This window comes from Orbicella franksi, chromosome 6 (assembly GCF_964199315.1).
Source record: "Orbicella franksi chromosome 6, jaOrbFran1.1, whole genome shotgun sequence".
NCBI classification, from domain to species: Eukaryota; Metazoa; Cnidaria; class Anthozoa; order Scleractinia; family Merulinidae; genus Orbicella; species Orbicella franksi.
The window spans coordinates 14,521,058-14,544,155 of record NC_138150.1 but is presented as its reverse complement, the minus strand read 5'-3'; the positions used below and the strand labels follow the sequence as shown (position 1 = coordinate 14,544,155).

At 37.4% G+C, this 23,098-nt stretch overlaps 2 protein-coding genes across 2 annotated transcripts in view; both read left to right on the top strand.

The window, feature by feature from the left end:
- The window catches only part of LOC145490282 (guanine nucleotide-binding protein subunit alpha-12-like), a 12,407-nt gene extending 4,588 nt beyond the window's left edge, over nt 1-7,819 (top strand). Inside the window, exon 3 of the mRNA XM_081469409.1 lies at nt 6,614-7,819. Within this exon, the coding sequence (XP_081325535.1) occupies nt 6,614-7,207 (594 nt within the window). The 3' untranslated portion in view covers nt 7,208-7,819. The remainder of the gene's footprint in view (nt 1-6,613) is intronic.
- A 2,753-nt stretch (nt 7,820-10,572) lies between these two features.
- On the top strand, nt 10,573-21,065 carry LOC145490281 (guanine nucleotide-binding protein subunit alpha-12-like). Its single transcript, XM_081469408.1, has 3 exons — nt 10,573-11,612; nt 12,222-12,272; nt 19,047-21,065. Exons 1-3 carry the CDS (start codon nt 11,085-11,087, stop codon nt 19,614-19,616), a joined length of 1,149 nt encoding a protein of 382 aa, XP_081325534.1. The 5' UTR covers nt 10,573-11,084; the 3' UTR covers nt 19,617-21,065.
- The last annotated feature ends 2,033 nt before the right edge of the window (nt 21,066-23,098 follow it).

Genomic DNA, 23,098 nt, shown 5'->3' with positions numbered 1-23,098 from the left:
TTTATGTATACTCAAAGAAAAGTTGTTGGTTACTTTAGCTGCCAAGGCGAGTCAACTTGCCCACCTGAATTGTCTCGCCCCCAAGTCTGGTTCGTCATCCTCGTGTAAACGGTTGGTTGAATTTTGCAAAGAAATAAGTGAAAAGTTAGCTCCGCCAGGGTAACTCGGGGAAAGGGTTGTCTCTGGTACACAAGAGCTATTCTATTTTATTTCCATTTTCCCTCTTCCTCTTCCAACTGATTATGCAAAATATACTGTCCAAAATCTTTATGGGTACTGATGTTTGAGAGTGTCATCTTTATCACTACTGTGGAATGTACCTCACCATACGGCCACCCCTGTTAACACAGCCACCTAGTTATTATGGCCACTCTATTCTGGCTCAAACAAAAGCTCAGTCGGTCATTTTCTTATTTATTAATTATACAGTCAGATTTTTGTGACCTGTTGGTGACCAGATTAACAGAATTCTGGTACATTGTAGGAGTAATTTATATACAATTTACAGCAAGCAACAGGCATCATTTTGTTAGTGAAGTCCCATGCATATATGTAACTCTTGATTATTTTGAGATTTTATCTTTATTATGTCATCAAGGCAATAATATTTTGATTCCTGCTCCAGCGGTAGGTGGTGGGGGGGGGGGGGGGGGGAACTCTCCCCTATGTGCTATATACAGCTGTGCAGCCCCAAAGGGTATGGTTATTCAGTCGTTTTGGTCATAAATACTCCAGGGTGAGGCTTTTGCCCTTTAGTCTTTAATTTGTTATGTTTTTTTAGAATAAGCTACCTCAATTTTCATCATTATTGATAAGACCATCGACAAAAGTCCTTCAAAACTTATGTTTAGGGCAACTGTAGCAGTCGCAACAGTCATAAAAGGGGTAGGGAAAATCACAGATTTTGGTCATAAATAGGTTAAGAGTTTAACTTTTGTGAAGAGGTCTGCACTGACCCCCACTCAATTTTTCTGGGATGTACAAAACACATTTTCTTAGCAGTTACTACAGTCTTGCTTTAGTAAATCAAAATAGTACTTGCTGCCAGGTGCTTTATAAAAGTATAACCCCTCCAGAAGCCTTCACAAAGTACATGTAATATCAGGTGCTAACAATTTTTTTTTGCGGCTGATTAAAATTTGGTATTAAATTGTACTGAACTGGTGCAGATTTAATATACATTATATTTTGTCACACTTAGTTCACTTATTTTAAGACTACTCAGCAGCAACTAGTACCTCTTGTATGACCATGCAGTAACAGTATATTCCAAACAAAAAAAAAAGTACATGTATATGTATTACTATCCTGCCTGGAAGAGTGTGTAGAGAGAGCACACAGTGCAGTGGCCTACTGTATGTCTTTTGTTAGGTATAATAATCTTAAATTTAGAAGACTCATATTGATCTTAGAATTCACAAAAAAGTTGATTTCTTGACAACTCTCCTTTAGCTGTGTCACTTCATAATAAATTAGCAGTTTGGTATGTTGTAGCATAGAACTTTAATTAATTAAGTTATCGCACCGGTATCACAGAGGTCATGGGTTAGAATCCAGTTCACACCTAATTTTTTTTTTCAGACTATAATTTCACCTTTGCTTAAGTTGTGTATAGTAAGTTGCAATGATCAATCATGTCTTTATAAGTTGATCAATGTATATATGTCCCACTGACTTATACTTCAACATTTTATCTTAAAGTTTGTTTATTTGTTTTATTGTGTGGTTCTAGAAAATGTCCATACCCACCCCAAGGAGATTACTGGAAATTCCAGGGATGGGGAGGGTCTCAAAAGCCAAACTTTTTAAAGAAAACTATTAATAAAAATTGGAATTTTCATAGGGATGGGATGGGGAGATCTCTGTTTAATAAATACATAAATAATATGTACAGACCCATTATCTGATGTGAAGACTGTGCAACATATCCTGGCCAACGAGTTGCCAAGGTGTAGCATCCTTGTTATCAATTTCAAGTACCAAATTAAAGAAGATCAGCATGTTAGATGGGAGAGGGGAATTTTCCAAAATATCATAGACTAAAAATATATATATTTTCCAAACTCAGTCATGTTAGTAGTGTTACTGTCTATTTATTTATTTATTTATTTATTTATTTATTTATTTATTAATGAATACCTGTGAAGAGATAGTCATACATTCTTGCAAATATTCTGGGAGTCTCCCACATACCGGTTAGATCATCCAGTCCCCCAGGAAAGTTATGAAATTTATTGTCCAAGTAAACTACTGAACCATGGGCTCCAGTGGGGACAGTGCTATTACGATGCAATTTGCAGATGTGCTACATAATATGAGCGTAACAGTTTTGTTACCATGGCAACAGACTGCATTTCAGAGCTTCCCTGATATTCTAGGCTTTTCTGGCCACCTCATGTCCTTGATTAATGTTTTTCAAGCTGAAAATCACTGCATTATTGAAATTGGGTTAGAGGGGACTGGAAGAGATTGAGTTGCCAATAGGGAACATTTTTTTATAGCCATATTAGTGTGTTGCTTGTAGAACTATAAGGTTACCAAGTTTCAATGATCTCTGCTGTATATATGGTCTGCACTTGATGTAATAGTGGGTTTGGTGTATGACATCATCAGTCCTCTCATTTGCATATATTTTACACATTTTGAACTTAAATATCTCCAGAATTAATGCAAATATTTGTTAAGGTAAACAACATTTGTAATCTATAGCAGAATTCTATTTGATACTCCTAAAACTTCTGAATCAAGGGATAAACATTTGATGATAGTAGCATGCCAAATCATTGAGTTGAATTTATGCTGCTGACATTAACATGTACTGTAAGGTGTTGAAGAGAATTTTGCAGGGGAATTTGGTGTGTTTATTGAATTGCCAGAGGTTGGTTGACTGGTTTTGTTATTGCTTTGTCATTATCTTCCATGTATTTTTTTTAAAAGCAGAGTGCTTGGTGGCAAAAGCAAAACTGGTAATATTCTCACTTACCTGTGTTTCTAAAGTCCTGTTTTTAGGTTTTTGGGGTCAATCTATTAGTAGTTGCACTGTCTTAAATTACAATAGAAAAGATGTGATATTAATTATGTAAGTTATACTTTGGTATCATTCATACCAAAATTATAGTAAGTTTCTGGTTCAATGTTTGCCTCTGCATTAATTTGATTAAACTACTGTTGTTTATTTTTTAACGGAATTTAATTCTGTCAAAAGGGAGGTGGGAATCTGAGAACAATAGTGAACTAGACCAACAAATATCCAGAAATCTACCACCATTGCTTTCATGGCTGAGTGGAGATGAATCTAAGTCAGACCAAAATTAGAAAAAAAATTACTGATTTATTGGAGGGTTGAAATGGGATCCTGGCTATGGGAGAGTAGGAATCAGGGCTGAGGGGCGTGGGTGGTGTGCTTGTGAATTTAAGAACCTCTCTGAAAGTGAAAACAAACTGTAGGTTTGAAAAGTTTAAAGCGGAGGTAAAAATTATACTTTAATATATCTTGTTTATTAAGGTGGTAATGAGCATAATACCCACTTAGGGTGAGTCATTGAAACAATGACATAATTTATGTTTGTCTTTTCTTAGGTGGTTACCTCCTGGCATATACACCCCACACAGGCATACAATGTTATGATTTAGATGATGCAACCTACTTTCCCATGTTTAACATACACATAAGAGTATTGATCAGTGGACCAGTGTACAAGTGTGATTTCTCTACTGATAATGAGAATTATAATAAAGATACAAAGCCACTCTGGTGTGATTTATTTAATTATTCCTTAACAGTAAAGTGAACCAGTTAAACCAAAGGTTGCACTCTGTAAGATCAGGTGTACAAAAATTAAATAGAAAATTTCACTACATCAATTTTGTTAATAAAGTATACTTCTCTGCAAAATATAGCTGGTATGTTGTTGTACTGGTAAGAATATAATTTGGAAATTTTTTATGGGAAATGTTTCCATTTGAAAATGTAGCTCAGATGCCACAACTATAGTTCTCCTTTCTGTGGTGTTTTCTTTTGTGGTAAATTGTGAAAACAAATTATGTTAACCTACATGTAAGTTAAAAAAATATACAAGTAGTAGCTCTTCAGAAAAAAAAAAAGTTAATTTGTTGTTGTTTCTTCCTGTTCATTTTTTCCTTGAACATTTTTATTTTCCTAATAAGTAGTTTAGCTAGCCATAAAAATGTTTTGTTGTCTCTGAGACCATTTTCAAGATAAAAAAGTGATTTGTATATAAAATTTGAATTTTTTGGGGTGGGGGTGGGGACCTTTTCAGAATTTCCCTACAAAGGTCACAAGGTACAAGGGAAGAGGCAAAAATAGAATTTTAAGTGTTAAAACATATGTTTTCATCATCAGTTTGGGCCTCTCTGTGAAGCTGCGTAGTATACTTGAGGATCATGTTATACCCATTTTAATTCAAAATACAAATGGAAACTTGCATTGACAATCACTTAATCTCTTGGCACCGTTTTGTTTTTTAATAATTGCCTTTTTTCACAAAACAATAATTTGAACATCTTTGTTTCACAAGCTGGGAGGGGGGGGGGGGGGGAAGAGGTATTCTACAAAGTTTTGAATGGAAAGGCCTTATCTCAAGGTCCATTACCCCTTACCCTTTTGTATACATTTGTACCATTTTGATAGAAATGGCACCTCTTTTGTCAACCTTACATTGCAAAAGGGTAAATGTACCCCTTTAACAAACCTATTTAAGAATACTGCATCCCTTTTCTATTCCCTTGGAAAGAAGTTAATAAATAATATTATAGAATCTCTTCATTCTGGCTGAGGAGAGTAAATGAGAGCTTTTCAACAACATTTTAGAACCAGAAGAATGGAATCCCTAAATGACAGATTTTCCTACCCTTTCATACACCTCAACTTGTGAAATCCCTATCATTAATTTTATACCTGAAGCCAGAAAAAGGTACTCATCGTGAGCTGAGCCTCCCCATATAGGTCATTACAGAGAGCCTTCCCACATACACAAGTCAGGAACTCTTGACAAGTACTGTAAGTAGATGCTGGCTTTAAGACTGGTCTGAGCCAGCTTCTTCAGTTTTTTAGCACAAACTTGTTGCTCTCCGTCAATTTCTAGTACAAAACCTTTTCTTTGCTGATCTGGTCCAAGTTCACAGACACTAGCATCACTCTCACGACACTGACTCTATCACTGTCTCTCACAGTCTGATTCTTCAGTTTCACTGCACCATGCTTCTTCATCACTCATCATTGTTAGACATGAGTTCATTAGGTTGTAAAATTCACCAGCCTGGCACTGTCACTGTTGCTATTGCCTGTTCCCAGACTTCCTTCTATGGCTAGGTGTAAAGCCTTGAAATTTCACTACTGTTTACGAACAATTTGTTTAGATGGCATATTGAAAGTGATGAATTACTGAAAATTGTCAGTATTGCTAGTGTTCTCTCGTTTCCTTAGGGATTGAAATATCTTGATGTAAGATTACAAAGAGAAAGCACACTGAAATATAATGCACAATTTTTTAGTAACCTTTCAAAATGGGTTGCCAATATGACAGGGATTAATAGATGAGGAACTTGGTCTGCAAACAGGGCAAATGAAAGGGTTTGAAGAAATTAAAGGTGCATGCTTGACCTCAGTGGGGGGGGGGGGGGGTATTGGAACTTAGCGCTGCTGACGTCAAACACTGTTGAAACGGAAAAATAAATTTGATTATAAATGAGAAAAAACCACGACATGTCCAAATTACTTAATCGCCGTTAAAACTAATCCTCTTGCTTTTTTTTTAAGGGGCTCACGGCCTGCCTGTAACGAAGCGTTTATCAATTAAGGGATTGGTTAGGGATAACATATCTTGTTTAAGGTTCTTAACCAATCGTAACATATTTTATGGCATCAGTTTGAGTCATGAGCAAACACACGAGTTTGTGTTAGTGTCGATCGGCAAGAAAGTTCTGCAAAGCGCGTTATGTGTGTGGGTCTATTCTTGCAGTGATACGATTAACAGCACTCAAGTACTCTCGAGTGTTTGGCAATAGTAAATCTTAAAAAAGGCGCTTCTGTTAATAAGGTTCCCCCATGTCTAGAAACCTGTCATTGTGCATTTTTCTTAGTGTGATGCCTACCTAAGAGAATAGGATATTTGAATTGAGTGCAACTTACCTAGAATTCATTATTTCTACACAAACGATGACTCCTGTGGAATTCAGCGAGGAAGAAATGGCGACATTTCGTAAAAAACACGCCTTCAAAACAGCGTGTTTTTGAATAAATAATTACCCTGTCCTTCAAACAAACTGATATGACGAGGAAGAAGACAAAATTTTGTTTATCGCGGCCAAATAAAACGTTAAAAATATCCGGCCGATTGCAAAATATTACCAGTTTACTTACTGAGAGAACGATTATGCCATGGTCAAATTTGATTTTGCCGCTCAGCGTTCTTTTTTACCGGATGTGACGTCATTTTTTGTTGGATGATTCAGATACACAAAAAGTGCCAGGCGTCGCAGAGTGTTCTCCCCCGCCCCTGCTTCAAACAAGCAAATGTTATTCTTTGGCTGAATTGTATATATCATTTTAGACTTAAAATATACTTACTTGCACTTTTCTTTTTTGCTGAAGGAATACTTGCCCACAAAGGTGGATGCTCACTATGCGAAAGCAGCAGAAGGCCTTGGCGGCATAACAAGGCATGAGGTTAACTTTTACTATACTACGTTGAACATGATCCATATTGGTGACCAGAGGTATTCCAGCCCTAACACTAAGTGGCAGAGATTTCCTTGTTTTGAAAATGCGGAGTCCATTCTGTTCCTCGTGTCGTGTATTGCTTACGACCAATTCCTCATGGACGGAACAACGAATTGTCTTGTGGACTCATGTAACCTCTTTGATACAATAATCAACAGCTTTTTCTTTGCCCATAAGTCAGTCATCCTTTTCTTCACCAAGGCAGACCTTTTAGAGGAAAAGATCAAACACTCGAACATAAAGGAATACTTCCCAGAGTTTCAGGGAGATCCACGAAAACTAGAAGATGTGCAAGGCTTTCTTTTTCAGATGTTTGATGACAGGCGACAAGAGAATTCTCGCGCTCTCTTCCGCGGCCATCACTTCATGACAACCAGTGACCCAAACAATATCACATTGCTTTTTCACATAATTAGGGATACTTATCCGTGTAAGGGTTGCCTTTATAGATTTGCATTGTTGTAGTTTTGACTAAGTGAGCCCAGTTTTTCTTAAATGTGCAAAATCGCTGTAAACCCTGTGTAAAATACAAGAAAATAGTGTTTTTTTTAACTTGAATGAACGAACGAACGAACGAACGAACGAACGAACGAGCGAGCGAGCGAGCGAGCGAGCGAGCGAACGAACGAACGAACGAACGAACGAACGAACGAACGAACGAACGAACGAACGAACGAACGAATGAAAACTTTGTTTATACCACGGTAAAAATACCAGTACATAATAATAGAAAAAAACAGAAACATTTTCTATCTACTAGTTTACATATCTGCCGTGTGTCACATATCTGCAGTGTGGGAGTCCCGATGCAGAGAACCATATATTAATACTTCTTTTGAAGAGGTCTAAGGATTTTGTAGTACAAAGTTTCTCGGGAGGATCGTTTCATAGAGAAGCTCCGCTGTAACTGACGCTTCGCTTTAGGTAGTCGGTTCTTGGTTTCGGTCAGGAGGTAGATACAATTTTTGAGTAGCGTCGCGAATCGAAGATCAAAGGACGAATTTCGGAGTGAACTTGTTACAAAGATAAACTGGGGCGAGCTTATTAACGCATTTGTACATTAAATTTGCCTTTTGCTTCGCCCTTCTAACTGATAAGTTATCCCAGCTAAGCGAGATAAGAAGATAGCTAGAGTTCGTATCATAACTTGATTTATTAATTACTCTGGCACCACGATTTTGTAGTTTTTGAAGTTTCTCACTTAGCAGCTGAGACAAGCATCCCAACTGAACACTGCAAAACGCTGACTTGCTTATGTGCACCGATACTGGAAGCGACTTTTTTCGAAATTGCGTTTATGTGCTCCTTCCAGGATAGGTTTTCATCTATGTTCAGTCCGAGAGCTTTGCTATGATCTGTTTGGTTCATTTTGACGTCGTCTGCAGTAATATTTATTGTCTCGTCATTTAAAGACTCCAGTTTTTGACGCGAGCTAATGCCCATAAACGCACTTAGTTTTAGCAACATTGAGGCTTAACTTGTTGGCTCTGAGCCAGAGATTAATGCTTTTAAGTTCACTATTGATTTGGGTATCAAGATCAGTCATGTTAGATGCAGCAAAAGTAACATTAGTGTCATCAGCATACATTGTAGGGGAGCCTATAGGTTCGAGCGATTAAGTCTCTAATATAGATAAAAAACATAGACGACCAATTATTGATCCTTGGAGAACTTCGGGCTTGGGCTGGAAAGGTGATTCAATGTTTACGTTGCCTCGTTGCATACGATTCGTCAGGTAAGACTTGAACCTTTTTAGGACCCCATATTTAGCAAGTTTTTACAAGATGATTTTATGATCTATAGTGTCAAAGCCTTCTTTGAATCAATGAAAATTACACCATTGAGAAGACCGTTGTCAACATTGACACACCAGTTATTGCTAGTCTCCAACAAGACAGTAAGAATACTGTGTTGAGATCGAAAGCCAGACTGGCAATTGGTTAATAAATCATTTGCATTTAGATAATTGTATAGTTGGTCATAGATAATTTTTTCAAAGATTTTGGCCACAGCAAACAACAGGTAACAGGAATCGGAAGAAGGTGGAGCTCTCATCCAAAACAATCTACTTTATGCTCGTTTCTTAGTCGACTCTTTTTCCGAATCGAAGTGTAAATAGCTTCCTAGGCAGACGGTGTTTTGGAAGGAGTGCGCGATGATCCATAGGAAGGAAAAGTTTTAACTGCTTTGCAAGTACGAAAGAAGCTTTTACATTGTAACATTGTTTGGTTGCGATCTTTACCGGGATGAATACCCAGACTGCTATTCGGTCTCACGCGTCATTCGAATGCTCGGAATAAGTTGTGACAAGGCTGTCTTTGTTGTGACTTGAGATACACAATATTGAGACCCATTGACGACTAATGTATTGCATAATGACTTACGTTGGTAAGCGCGAAACAGGAAAGTGGGTGTATTTAGGAGAATAAAAGTGGGTGTATTTTTGAAAGCGGAAGTGGAAGAAATCGGAAGCAGCCCTTACGAATAGCGGATATGATATACTAGTTTGACGTTGTACAATTACCGCCTTCTGCTCCCGCGAAAGCGGAACTGTTAAACATTATTTCAAACAAACTTGAAAAGTTTACATAACAAAACAAAGACGGCTTTCCAAATCGTACTGGTAACGCGAACAATCAATCATCACCAACCCAAATAGATTCTGTTTTCAGCCTATTGTGAGATAGCAAGGCTATTTTTGTTCTGTCGAGGACTTTAATAATAATATTATTACAAGATTGTTTGCTCATTTATATATCTGTTTATCAACACGGATGTCATTTATCAGCAAACAAGGAAACATAAGTGTGCCCCTGTAATGAACGACGAGATTTACTGATCCGGAATGTTAAAACGTGTATAGATAAAATTCCCTTTATAAACAGGTTTGTGAATGAAAGTTTTTCAAGGGCTGACGCTTTCCATGAAGGAAGTTTGTTGCTAAAACATGGTTTGTCAAAGGGTTTGGCAGAAAATACTTTTATTCTCCTTTATGTCTAGCTAAACTTAGCTGACATTAGGAGCCCATGCTGATGTTGTAAACGCACCAGATTTATTGGAATTAATTATTGTAATGTATGTCAAAATAAATTTAATTGAGAAAGGCTAATTCCCAGTCCTTCCCAAATCCGGCACTCTGCCAAAGTAACCCTTCCGTCATTTCTGTTCATAGCATAGCTTGCTCTGAAAAAAATTCACGCTATGAAATACTCCCGGGGTAAACACTGAGCAGGTTTCAAGTGAACGTCTATATGTTAGCCACGATTTGGTAGCAGTAAAGGCAACTTTATGGGGTTCGTTTACTCTAAAATTGTAAAACTAAACTCGTATGGGAGAGGGCTTTTAGTTACGTCAAACGGATTGGAAGAGATCCTTTAATTCCACTTATTGGTGTTTTCAGCGAAAAAAGATACCAGAAAAACATATACTAGGCAATATATATCAATCTTAGTGTCCATTTCGCAGGTCTGTTAAGTACATTATTTCCCTACTCAGTGGACTTAAGCTGTTCTTTTCTACTCGTCAATTTCTCGACAAAAGAGGTGCAATGGCAATATTTCAAAACGTTACATTTGCTAATTTCTCGACCTGTGACGTGAATTAACATTGATTAGATCATTTGTAAGGTGTCAGCATTTGCGTCCACAGTTATTGTAAATTCCAGTGAAAAAATAATGAATATATGGTGAAAGCCAAATCTTTGCTAATTGAAAAATAATATATTCCAAATGTCAGAAAAAACAACAAGAACAACAACAGAAACAGAAATGCATGCACAATTCCGATGAAAACAAACACTCATCTATATACTTTAAGGCAATGTCATAGTTATGACTAACTATTGAAGGGAAAATTTAAAGTTAATTTTCGTGGAAAGCTGGCACGGAAGGAAATAATCAGACAAAGCGACCTCAAGTTCTAGTTTATCCTCCATTTTAACATGTTCCTATCTTGACAGCAAGTGTACATCGTCTCTGTTTTAGGCTTTCAAGCGGTAGATGTGTTTAATATTCAATGTTCTCTTACTGACATTGATTTAAAATTATTGGCTTTAAACTGGACTTGAAAAGAAAAGGGCAAATCGTTGAGCAATAACTCGAAAATGTTGAGAACTATGTTGTCATGCTTTGCTTGTCTTAGTTGCTATTGTTAACAGTTTAATTGTTTTCCCTTGACTCATTTTCGAAAATATCCTTAAAACCAGTAATTAGCTTTCCTGGAGCTTACCCGGAGCAACAAAAATGTGTTAGATATAATTAGCGACGAAAATCAGGTCTCGAAACGTGTTAAAATACGTGTTCCTTCCGGTAAGCTCTTTTATTGGTCGGTCTGATCAAAGGCCATGTTCTCCATAGCTCGCAACCCTCAGTGGGTGTGGATTTTGCAGTCAGTTGCAGCCTCAGTGTCGGCCATAATGGTGTTCGATGCGTGCTGCCTCAGCCAAGAGGAGGCTGAACAGAAAGCCAGATCAAGAAAAATAGATAGGCAAATCGCTCAAGAGAAAGTTCAATATCGTCGTCAAGTTAAAGTCTTGCTTTTAGGTGCCGGAGAGAGCGGGAAGAGCACTTTCCTTAAGCAAATGCGCATCATTCATGGCCAGGATTTCGACAGCGATGCATTGAATGAATTTCGCCCCATCATTTATGGTAACATCCTCAAGGGGATGAAGGTCCTGGCTGATGCTCGAAGGAAGTTGAGACTAGAATGGCAAGATCCCTCGAACCAAATGTACGCAGAAAAGATCTTGAATTTCCAAGCGACGCAACACATCGACACGGATATGTTCATGAGTTACTTCGATTGTGTGAAGAGGCTTTGGCGGGATAAAGGCATTCAAGATGCGTACGACAGAAGAAGAGAATTTCAGCTGGTGAGAATAGGCATTTAATTTTTATTGATCTGATCTGTAGGAGATTGAATTAGTGATCGTGAACTAAATGTTACGTTTGCTAAAAAGCGGCTTCTGCGAGCCACCACAAACAATGTATTATGCATAACACAACTCTCGCAGATTTCAACAATGCTAGCCCATGAAGGAAATTAAAACTGTATTTATTATGTTTCTTCGGTTGCACACACACTCTTTCTATTTTCTACGTCGTTGTTTTGTGTTAGATTTTACAGTATACCTGAAGTAAAAGCGAGGCCTGAAGGCGTTTTCGTGGGGATAAAAAATAAAGTTGGTTTACCGACTCATAATGATATCAGAGCGACATAACTATCGCATCTGATCTGGCTATCTTTGTTCTTTGTTTCATAAGCCCAATTATTTTGGAAGGAAAGTCGGAATGGGAGACTTTTGTGTACTTCCATCAAAGTAACTTGCAAAAGAAGTTTTAATTTGTGTTATACTGTGGACAGGCATTCGAATACGTCGTTTGCAGTTTTGGTTTACAGAATTGGCGACCGTTTGGGAGGGTTGAAATTGACATTCTTTCAGGCTTACTTTGACTCAATTGTAATCATTCCTTTTTTACAGGGCGATTCATCTAAATATTTCCTCGATCATTTGGAACGGGTTGGTCGGCCGGTGAGTTGTTTTAACCTTAAAATTTCTTCCCCTCACATGTGTATTGCACTTTAGAACGTTCAATGGACGTTAAGTTTTAGATGGAGATGTAAACATACCGACGAACTTGGGACTCATTTAGGGCAAATATCTCTTTCATATTCTTTCTCCTCGTATTATTCGCGAGAGCAAACAATCCTTCCTAAATGCAGTTCAATTTTACCCGTGTCCAGTTCCCGGGGAACATTGTAAATTTAATGGCATAAAACCATCCCAGTAAATTTCGAAGCTCTGTCTATAGTCCTGAGGAGAGAAAACCACTGAGTTTTTATTGGTTTTCAATCGATTGCTCTTTTTACATGTCTGTTATTATCTGATGTTTATACAATAAGAACCACAGGATTGAAATTATTTAGTTTTAAAGGTTGTTTTTATTTTCATGTTTAGACACGTTTAATAATTCGAGACTTCGATGAAGTAATCTGTCCGTGCTTTCAGCAAATACAAGTAAACAGAATCCAAAATTTCCTCATGTATAAAATGCGCACTCCTGAACTTGGATTTCCGTTTCCCCGTTGTGAAATTAACTAAAGAGCTCGGTTGGCTGTGTTTCAGGGAGTTTTATGCATCAACCCAATGTTAAGTGATTGATGTCGAGTGTCAGAAGTGGCTATACAAACTTATTATATATACAGACTCTTAAAACTTCGTACGCGCAAAAGTTAATAAATATACTTTTCAGAAAAGATCTGCGAAGTTTTGTGGTTCATTCGTTTTAGATTTATTTTCGATTTCATTTTGTCCGGACCTGTACGGGCTCAAAAGCTTTGGGTTTTGTCTGTATAATAACAGATAGAGCAATCACTAAATATAGATTGTAATAATTTTATTTACACAAAGGGTCCCTTTTAAGTCGCCTGACTGTGTCTCCGGTTATCTTCTTTTACAATCATTTGTTAAAAAAGAACACATAAGTTTTTGTGAACTGTTTGTTGAAAAGTTTGCTCAAAAGCTAAAGCTTGCTGTGAAGAGAAGTTTGATGCTGTACAAACAATGAATGAAAGAACGAAAAATTCTGATTATTGTAATGCAATATCTACATAGCCACAATAGTTCAAAACTTATAAAGTCAGTCATTTTGTGGGTCTGTTTTTTTCCACTTATTTATTTTCAAGCCACGGCACAATTTTGTTTGGGATTGAGGGTATGGAATGATCACAATCAAGATTTATGAACCCTGCAAAAATGGTTTTGAAAGGACTTTTTTTTAACTGAGCAAAAACACAATGTGGGGTAGGCAATGTTTTGATATGCACAGACTAACTGGTGGTTCTGAATGTGAAATTATTCACATACCGATTTGTGGCTTAAACAATTCTATTCTATGACTAAAATGTCTAGCCCTGCTAAATTTTAGCAATGATTGAAGAAATTGTGTGAACAAGGTGTATTTCTCTTGTGATACTGGCCTTCTATTTATGATATCAGTTATGTTTCAACAATCAGTGCTCCTGTTGACAATGACCTTAGTTGTAATCATTGCCATTTAACTCTAAGGCATTGCTGATTTACAATATTTAATAATGTGATAGGAATGGACACTCCAAGTGATCTAAGTATTAGTAGGCACCCATTGCATTCTATTGCAAATACCCAAATCTGTTTGGTTCCCTCATCATTGTGTACTTCCTGACAGAATATGATAGTCTGAGTGCCTCTTTGAAAGGGAAAGTGTATCTCTGTTTTTGGCTTTAACTTCTACCCTGCTGTAAGCATAAGAATAAACATTGTCCCTCATCTTGTTTTACTGTATTGAGGATGTAGGGAACCGATAATAAGGCAATTATCCATTCTCTGCATGCTTGCATGCTTATGCTTTTGTTTTGGGTATCCCAACACTGCCGTTATGCTTATGCTTGCATGCTTATGCTTGTGTTGTGGGTATCCCAACACTACTGTTATGCTTATGCTTGTGCATATGACCTAGTGAAAAACAGGTTTTATAGTTTATTATTAACTGTCCAGCCATGGGCCGAGCGCGGTTCATGATTTACCCGTGTTTTTTTTTTTAACCGCGCGGCCATGGGCTGAGCGCGGTTCATGGTTTACCCGTGGTTTTTTTTTTTCGCAGTTTTGTCTGCGACCAGACCCAAGCTTCCACTCGGCCAAATTTTGAGTCACGCAACCTGTGATGTTTACTCGCCAAAAGCTGTTGAAACATTAATAAATCTGATCTCCGATACTGACTTTCGCGAGAAAAAATTAAAAACCCAGCATTCGTCAAAAATTATATTTTTTCAGCAGAAATTTAGCTCGGAACATATACATATTTATATTCCTTTGAATCGTCGATGAAATGACCTTTTCCGGATATTTTTTCCTTCAGGGTCAACAAAAACCTCCAATTACAAAATCATGCCGAACCCACACGTTGCAAAAAAATCTCTTCAAAACCCTGACTTCGAAGCGATATAACACTTCAGCGTTAATAGCTACCACACATCGGCAGGCGGTAAATCTATCCGTTAACAATCCAGCCTTATCGTGTTAAAATTTCAGCGAAATCGAACAAAACCAGAATTAATTAGAATTTTTTTGTGACCTCACTCCCCAGACTTGACCTGACAAAGGAAGCAACGGTCGCCCATAGCAACCGAAAAACATGAACATAACAAAGCCGAACATTTCGGCCAAAAATCTCCAGAATTATCGCCTGAGAGCTTAAACTTGAATGGGAACATCTTTTTCGAACTTTTTTCAACTGATTTAGACGAAAGACTGGCCTCGGCGGGCTACAAGAAAGACCAAGAGAAAAACAGAACAAGACAGCAGAACAAGCAGATAACATTTCATTGCACGGCTTTCGGCACGAAAACGAAAATACAGCTTACTTCTGGATAAATTCAGCCTTAGAAGCCAGTAACCGGCCCCAAATTACTTTCTGTATCCTTACAAATGTCCTGATTTCCATCTCCGAAAGATTTTGCCCCAATTTTGAGCAAATAAACATTTCGTCGACGGTGACCGCCATTACGGTGGCTTGCATACTAAATTAGCTAACTTGACAAAATTCTCCTGAGGGGGGGATATGACGAAAAGAGCTGAAAGATGGCCTATAATTGGCTAATAATGAGATCATCGAAAGTAATGCCAATTTTCTGTCACGTTTTCAATCTGTGGTCACTGGAGTGACCAAAATCGATACATCGGTCGGGATAGAGTTTTATTATTAAATTATATGACTTGTGTGACTACTTTGCTAGCCCTTTACTCGTGGAAAACACCAATTAAATTTAATCATGACTTTTAAGAAAGAAAGCTGTTGTTAATAGTGTTATTATCATGTCATTCATATCGCTCATGCCCATACATATCCCGAAGAAAGTTCTACAAAGATTAAGACCATTACATCATCGGAGATTTGTCAATGGCTACCACTGATGGTGCAATAATACAGTTTGTGTTGATCAAGTGATGTGATGTCTACAGTAAGAAAAGAATCATCAATAACTGCTTTGGAATGTGCACTGCGTTCCGACGGTAGTGCTAAGCAAACAGTTAAATTTTAAAAGCGCGGTTATAAGATCTAACAGATCTTCTTCTTCTTGCCCATAGCAACTGAAAAACACGAACATAACAAAGCCGACGTTTCGGCCAAAAAAACTCCAGAATTATCGCCTGAGAGCTTAAACCTTGAATGGGAACATCTTTTTCGCACTTTTTTCAACTGATTTAGACGAAAGACTGGCCTCGGCGGGCTACAAAAAAGACCAAGAGAAAAACAGAACAAGACAGCAGAACAAGCCGATAATATTTCATCGCATGGCTTTCAGCACGAAAACGAAAATACAGCTTACTTCTGGATAAATTCAGCCTTAGAAGCCAGCAACCGGCCCCAAATTACTTTCTGTGTCCTTACAAATGTCCTGACTTCCATCTCCGAAAGATTTTGCCCCAATTTTGAGCAAATAAACATTTCGTTGAAGGTGACCACCAATATGGTGGCCGCCATTACGGTGGCTTGCATACTAAATTAGCTAACTTGACAAAATTCTCCCGTGGGGGGGATATGACGAAAAGAGCTGAAAAATGGCCTGTAATTGGCTAATGATGAGATCATCCCACTGTCCAAATTTGGTGAGAATCGAAAGTAACGCCAATTTTCTGTCACGTTTTCAATCTGTGGTCACTGGAGTGACCAAAATCGATACATCGGTCGGGATAGGGTTTTTTTTATATGACTTGTGTGACTACTTTGCTAGCCCTTTACTCGTGGAAAACACCAATTAACTTTAATCATGACTTTTAAGAAAGAAAGCTGTTGTTAATAGTGTTATTATTGTGTCGTTCACATCGTTCATGCCCATACATATCCAGAAGAAAGTTCTAGATTAAGACCATTACGTCATCGGAGATTTGTCAACGGCTACCACTGATGGTGCAATAATACAGTTTGTGTTGATCAAGTGATGTGATGTCTACAGTAAGAAAAGAATCATCAATGACTGCTTTGGAATGTGCACTGCGTTCCGACGGTAGGACTAAGTGAACCGTTTCATTTTTAAAGCGCGGTTATAAGATCTAACAGATCTTCTTGTTAGGATTATACTTGCACAGTAATGCAATTGCTGCAGTCTGATTGGCTGATTGTGAGGAAGATGAGAAGTTCAATTTTACAAACTTGAAATTGCAGAAAAAGAAATCGATAAGCACACTTGTATATATAGCAGGAAGTTTTGAGTGACAGTTCGGTTTGCATGAAGTATACTAGCATATCAAGTTTAGTACCACTAAATACATTGTATGTATAGAAATAATCAGAAATCTCCATTAGGGGAAAATTTACTTGGAATTTTAGCAAAACTAGTAGATTATACATTCTTGATTTCTATGAAGGCCTAGATCAACATCTATTGAATCTATTTGTTAAATAAAACAACAGGAATACCAGTGGCTGATCTAGGGGAAGGGCCCGGGGGCCCCAGGCTCCTTCTATTTTGGTTAGAAAAAAAAAATCGCAGCAGGAAGAAAAAGCCCGCAGGGCAAGCAAACCCCCCCACCCCCCTAAGCTCAAGGTCTGGATCTGCCACTGAATACATAACCTTGTTTCCTGTGAGCAATAGCAGGGCTAAAACTTGGCAGTTGCCTGGTTGCCAGTGGTGACAGGGCGATTAAAAATTGAGGTGTAAATATTGCTTGATACGCCACTACGGTACAAAATACTTAGGGTGTGATGTATTGTGAAGTATGAAGTTAGAGTAACAATAAATAACCACTGGTTTAATTGGATTAACTTTATTTTCTTTTCCCCAACTCTAATATCACTAACTTCAGTGAATGTTTAGTTGGAAGGCAGAAAATTTCAAGGGGATTTAAGCCATAAACAATTCCAAGTTGATCCATGTTTAGATGCCATTGTGATTTCTCTGTTGTTGCCATTTGACTCCTGCTTCACCCAAAGAACTTTGCAGACTGTTTTCATTGCACATGTTATTGCCTCTACAATGGTTTTGGAAAATTAACATTAACAGCAAATTCTTGAGATTTCTTTCTGGTTTGGGGCTGTTACCAACCAAAAAACAAGGAACAACGAAAGTGTTCAGAAAGCCAAAGTAATAATACGATAATAACTAAAGATCACAAACATTTCAAACCAGTTGGACAAAAGGGATATCCAAGAAGATGCCATGTTTTGCTCCATATGTTGAAAATTCAGATATATACTCATCGCTACCTATACCTGTCCATGTGATAGGACACACAAGGCTTTGAAAAAAATTCAGATAAGTGGAATCCTGATTTTCAAACACACTGGATTTTTCGAGACTCTACATTTAGATTCTTTGAAGCAAAAGTTGTGTCCCTCTATTCAGTCTGACACTAAGTTTACCCCCAACTTTTCAAACCAATTCTTACTTTCGGAGCTTCGAAAAATTGGAATTCCGCTGTGATTATGGGAGCTGGGCACAATATTTCAACTTTCTGAATTCTTTGACTGTCATGATAATATAGTGTTACACTGGTGTACTACTGAACATACAGGACCACTTTATTTGGTCCTGGGCTACTAAGAAATCAAGGATGCTGGCCCAGCTGGCCACCAGACTCTGAAGTTATTTTAATTATTAAGTTCATGTTGTGGCGATAGTCAACTTGGCTGCATCTTGTAGAAAACTCATGCTTTTACTCTAATATTTTTACCTTTGACTAATGCCTGCACTTACATGTAGACCAGATGGGCTTATGCTGTGAAAGCCTAAGCCAGTTTCTGTAGCATGAAATGACTAGGGGTTATTGCTACTCCTTCTGAATTGGATGTTAGTCCATTTCAGTTTAGGGTAACTTGATCTATATGGGTATTTTCAACAAAATAGTCGTCCAGTAACCTCTATTGATAAATCACTCGAGATCTTAGTCTTGAAAGTGGCAATTTACAAAATTATCAAACAGAAAAACATACATGTACTACCAATATTATCAGTATTAAATGTATCAGACTTAGAAGATTTGATTGCCATATCGATTGAAAATTGCGGACTGCGATAAGAGTTTTTTTGTATACCTTTTCAGCAATGATTAGTTTAATACAGCACCATGATAAAATCTTGGATCAATTCTAAAGCGAAAATGTTTTTCCAATACCGATACTGCTATGAGGCAAAACAGTTTTTGATTTAAAAGCAATGGTTTTTGTTGAAAAATTGACAATTGATGAAGAAGCCACCACTTACATCATTGATTAAAGGACGGTTTGTTAATTTTTCATAACTTTGTTTCTTGTTCTTGTATTTAAAGGATTACTTGCCTACAAAGCAGGATGTTCTTCATGCAAGAAAAGCGACAAAGGGTATTGTTGAACACGAGTTCATCATCAAGGGAATCCCATTCAAAATGGTTGATGTTGGTGGCCAGAGATCACAAAGAGCCAAGTGGTTTCAGTGCTTTGACGAGGTCACATCCATTCTTTTCCTAGTGTCATCAAGTGCTTATGACCAAGTTCTAATGGAAGATAGAACAACGAATCGTCTTGTGGAGTCATGCAACATCTTTGAGACAATAGTCAACAACAAATTCTTTGCCAATGTGTCAATCATCCTTTTTCTAAACAAGACTGATCTTTTAATGGAAAAGATCAAATATGCAAACATAAAGGACTACTTCCCAGCTTTCCAGGGTGATCCCCGAAAGCTGGAAGATGTGCAGAACTTCATTTTACAAATGTTTGATAGCAAGCGACGAGAGAGGTCTAAAGCTCTTTTTCATCACTTTACGACGGCCATTGACACAGAAAATATCAAGTTTGTTTTCCATGCAGTAAAGGACACTATATTACAGGACAATTTGAAGTCACTGATGCTGCAGTAACTCAAAGTCACAAAGAACAGTGTTGTGTGTTCAAGATATTGCAATTTAAAAAGGGTATTATGTTGGGGTAGAAGGGATAATGAGATGCAAACAATGACAAGTTGAGGTGTTCATGTGCCAAAATCAGTCATTAGGCAGCAACAAGGCTACGACATTTCAGTTTGTTTGATTATGCCTGTAAGAATACTTAGATAAGAAGAAAGCAAAATTGCTAAAGCATACACAACAAGAGACACTCTTGTAGACTGCTAAAAAAGCAACTTTTTTTACTTATTTGTTAGAGTAATTTGAAAATATTCTGGTTGATATGTGTAGGCTAGGCTTGTTTAGGTTGTGAATTTTTCTATTGTAATTGTGTATAGTCAATATTAAAACATAATATAGTCTGCAGTGATTGTCACAGAGGAACGGGCCAATATTCATTGAAACTGGTTTTCATCAGTCGTTTGATAATAGTAACATTATATAGTTTGATAAAAGCTATTATAACTTATGAAGCTTCCCTGCAGTGAGTTGAGACCAGCACAAAAGTCTCAAAAATATATTAAGGATGTACATTGTTGCAACATAGTGCACAGGCAAAGATTATATGGATTACAGGAAAGTGGAGGAGATTCTTTATGCATCAAATTATCTAGCTTGGCTTAGTCATGTTTTCTGTGGAGACATCCACCTAAGTTCAATGAAGAGAACAAATATTTATAGTCAAACAGTAGGTTCTTCTTAGATTGAACCTCTCACATCTAGAAAGATAAATGATCAACAAGAGCTGTTTTATGTTTGAATTCTTCCATGTTCTTCCACTTTTCTCTAATGTTCTGCTACTTTGCCAAGACAAACTGAACACTTCCAGTGCTTATAGGGCATTCTGGAAGTAGAAAATGGCTGTGCATACTTCAAGAAGGGATCAATTTATCACTACATGGCTTGAAGTTGAATCCACTGTTGAATTATATTTGCAACTGCTTGAAAGGGAGAGAACTTTCACATATAATGAAGTATCACTGGGAGCCAGTGATTCAATGTGTGTCAGCATATTAACCAAAATTAACAATGATTTATGATATAATTCAAATTAAACTAATTACAGTAGTAGTAATAAGGACAAGTTGTTGACTTTTTATAGAAATGACAAACAAAAGCCTCTTATATTTTAAGAATCTAGAACAGTTAGTAACAGCAAGAAGTGTATGTAAGGTATTTCCTAAAACAAGATAAATTCATTGATTTAGGAAGTGTACTATACAGTGTAAAAACAAGGGTGAAGCTTTAAATGGTAGACATCACCCTAAGAAAGAACATGTTCAAGAGACTCTCATTGTAATGCTCTTAGATGTTGAGTTAAATGTCAAATACATTTCTACTTAATATTTGTTTCTCTGCCCAATTATAAGTGACTGTGATGTGTACCAACATAATTTTCATTTGCAACAAATTTACAGTACAGAATGTGCCTGAAATATTTCTTTGATAACATAGGAATATCCGGGTTGAGGGGGTAGGGGGTGGGGGGTGGGGAGATTCATGCAGTTTGGATGATTGTACATAAAGTGCTATTTCAGATATTGTTAGTTCATGCCAAAAGTGTCTCTTCACACAACACAGTCTGTACTTTGTTGCCAAGATAGTCAACTCTTTCATTGCAATTTTCTTTTGATGATTATTAAGAATGGATATGTCTCTAGCAATTCATCTTTCTCACCTCAGTTTCTTAACACATGGTAAAATGATGATTAGTAATGCATTGTGTTGTTTAGGTAACCACTCCCACAGTTAACATGTCACTAAACTGCAATTCATTTTAGGGAAAGCTTCAATCTACTGCTTTTCCAGTACTTTGTGGTTAACAATTGATTTTTCTTTCAAAAGTTATTTTATATATAAAAAGATATTTTTTGATTTTTGTAACACTTGTGAAGTATAGTACATGTAAAGTTTGATACAAGGCCCTGTGTCTGAGTAAAGTGTATCATTTCATGACTGATGTTTTTCTGTAAGGTAAGGTAATGTGATAAATTATTTGCATGCATCAGTTAACACATGTACAGTGTTAATGACCAGCTGCAGCTGATGTTAAGGTAACCAATTACACTGCTTAAAAACAGCAGAACAAAACCAAGCAAGCTGCCCAAACTAATTACTATTCACCAGTGACAATTTAAGTCCCTTGAGAGAGGAAGGAATATCAATATCTTTGACCTTGGCTGGTTTTCATGCAAGCCCTATATCCTGGCTGAATGGGAATTTGAAGATGTTGGTTTTTGCAGAGGGAAGGAAAACTGGAGAAAAACCCTCTGAGCAAGGCAAGAACCAACAAACCCAACCCACATATGGCACCGAGCTGGCATCAAAATTGGGCCACATTGGTCGGAGGTGAGGGTTCTTACTGCTGTGCCATTGCTGCTTCCCATTAGATGTTGATCTTGCTTTCAGCAATATGGAGCTGGTTGGTGTTTTTTTTTTAACAAAAAGAGATACACTGATAAAAGTTTAGCCTGTGTAAAGTCATCAGCCACTCTCCTCAAGAAAAATCAGAGAGTGGGCATCTGTGTCTTACTCTTGCTAATCAATTCAAAGCTACATGATGTTTCCCAGAAATTGTGTGGAAAGTGTCTTCATTGGTTGATTGGTCATTTGTGGTTTAATACTGTAACGTTTGAAGATTGTTTCATTGGCTGGCAGATATTTCATGAGTAGGCTGTGGGAACAATGGAAATTTCTTCCATTTTGTAAGGGAGATCTACATCTTAAAAGTTTGACGTAATGGAGGGGTAAACATTTCATGGTAAAGTGAGTTTATCTGTGACTGTAGCAGAGGTCATCAATGGTCACATGTAGACTGCAATTTCTTTTGTTGTCTCAGTGACATGAACCATTTATGCGAGAAACACAATTTTTGATGCCCTCTCCGAATTTTCTTGAGAGCAGGTAGCTATACCCATTAATTTGACAATCTTCTAAGTTTCACCAGGCATGATTTTTAGCCCCAATTCGACCCCACTTCAAATTGCACTCAACTGCTGTCATGACTACATAACAATGTATTGTTAAGACAAGGTGTTTATATAAATAATTCACAGAAATTATTACTCAAGTTTGGAAGTACCAAGCCTGAAAATAGTACTAGATCAGTTAGTTGACCTTTTAGAAGGTGGTATGCATGTGTAGAAGATGAAACTTCAGCCCTTGGCATTACATTAACAACCAGGGCAACTTGAAACCCAACTATGTTGCTAAAGGAAGATTGTTATACTGAGTCTCTTTGGAGGCACAGTAGCCTAACGTCAATGGTTAGCCAGCTGCTGGACTCCAGATTCAGTGGTCTGGGGTCATGCCATGGCCTGGGTAATCACATGGTGTTCTTGGGCAAGATATTTTACTCTCACAGTGCCTCTCTCCACCCAGGTGTATAAATGGGTACTTGTAAATTTAAAGCTGGGATAACCCAGTAATGGACTAGCATTCCTTCCAGCTTACAGAAA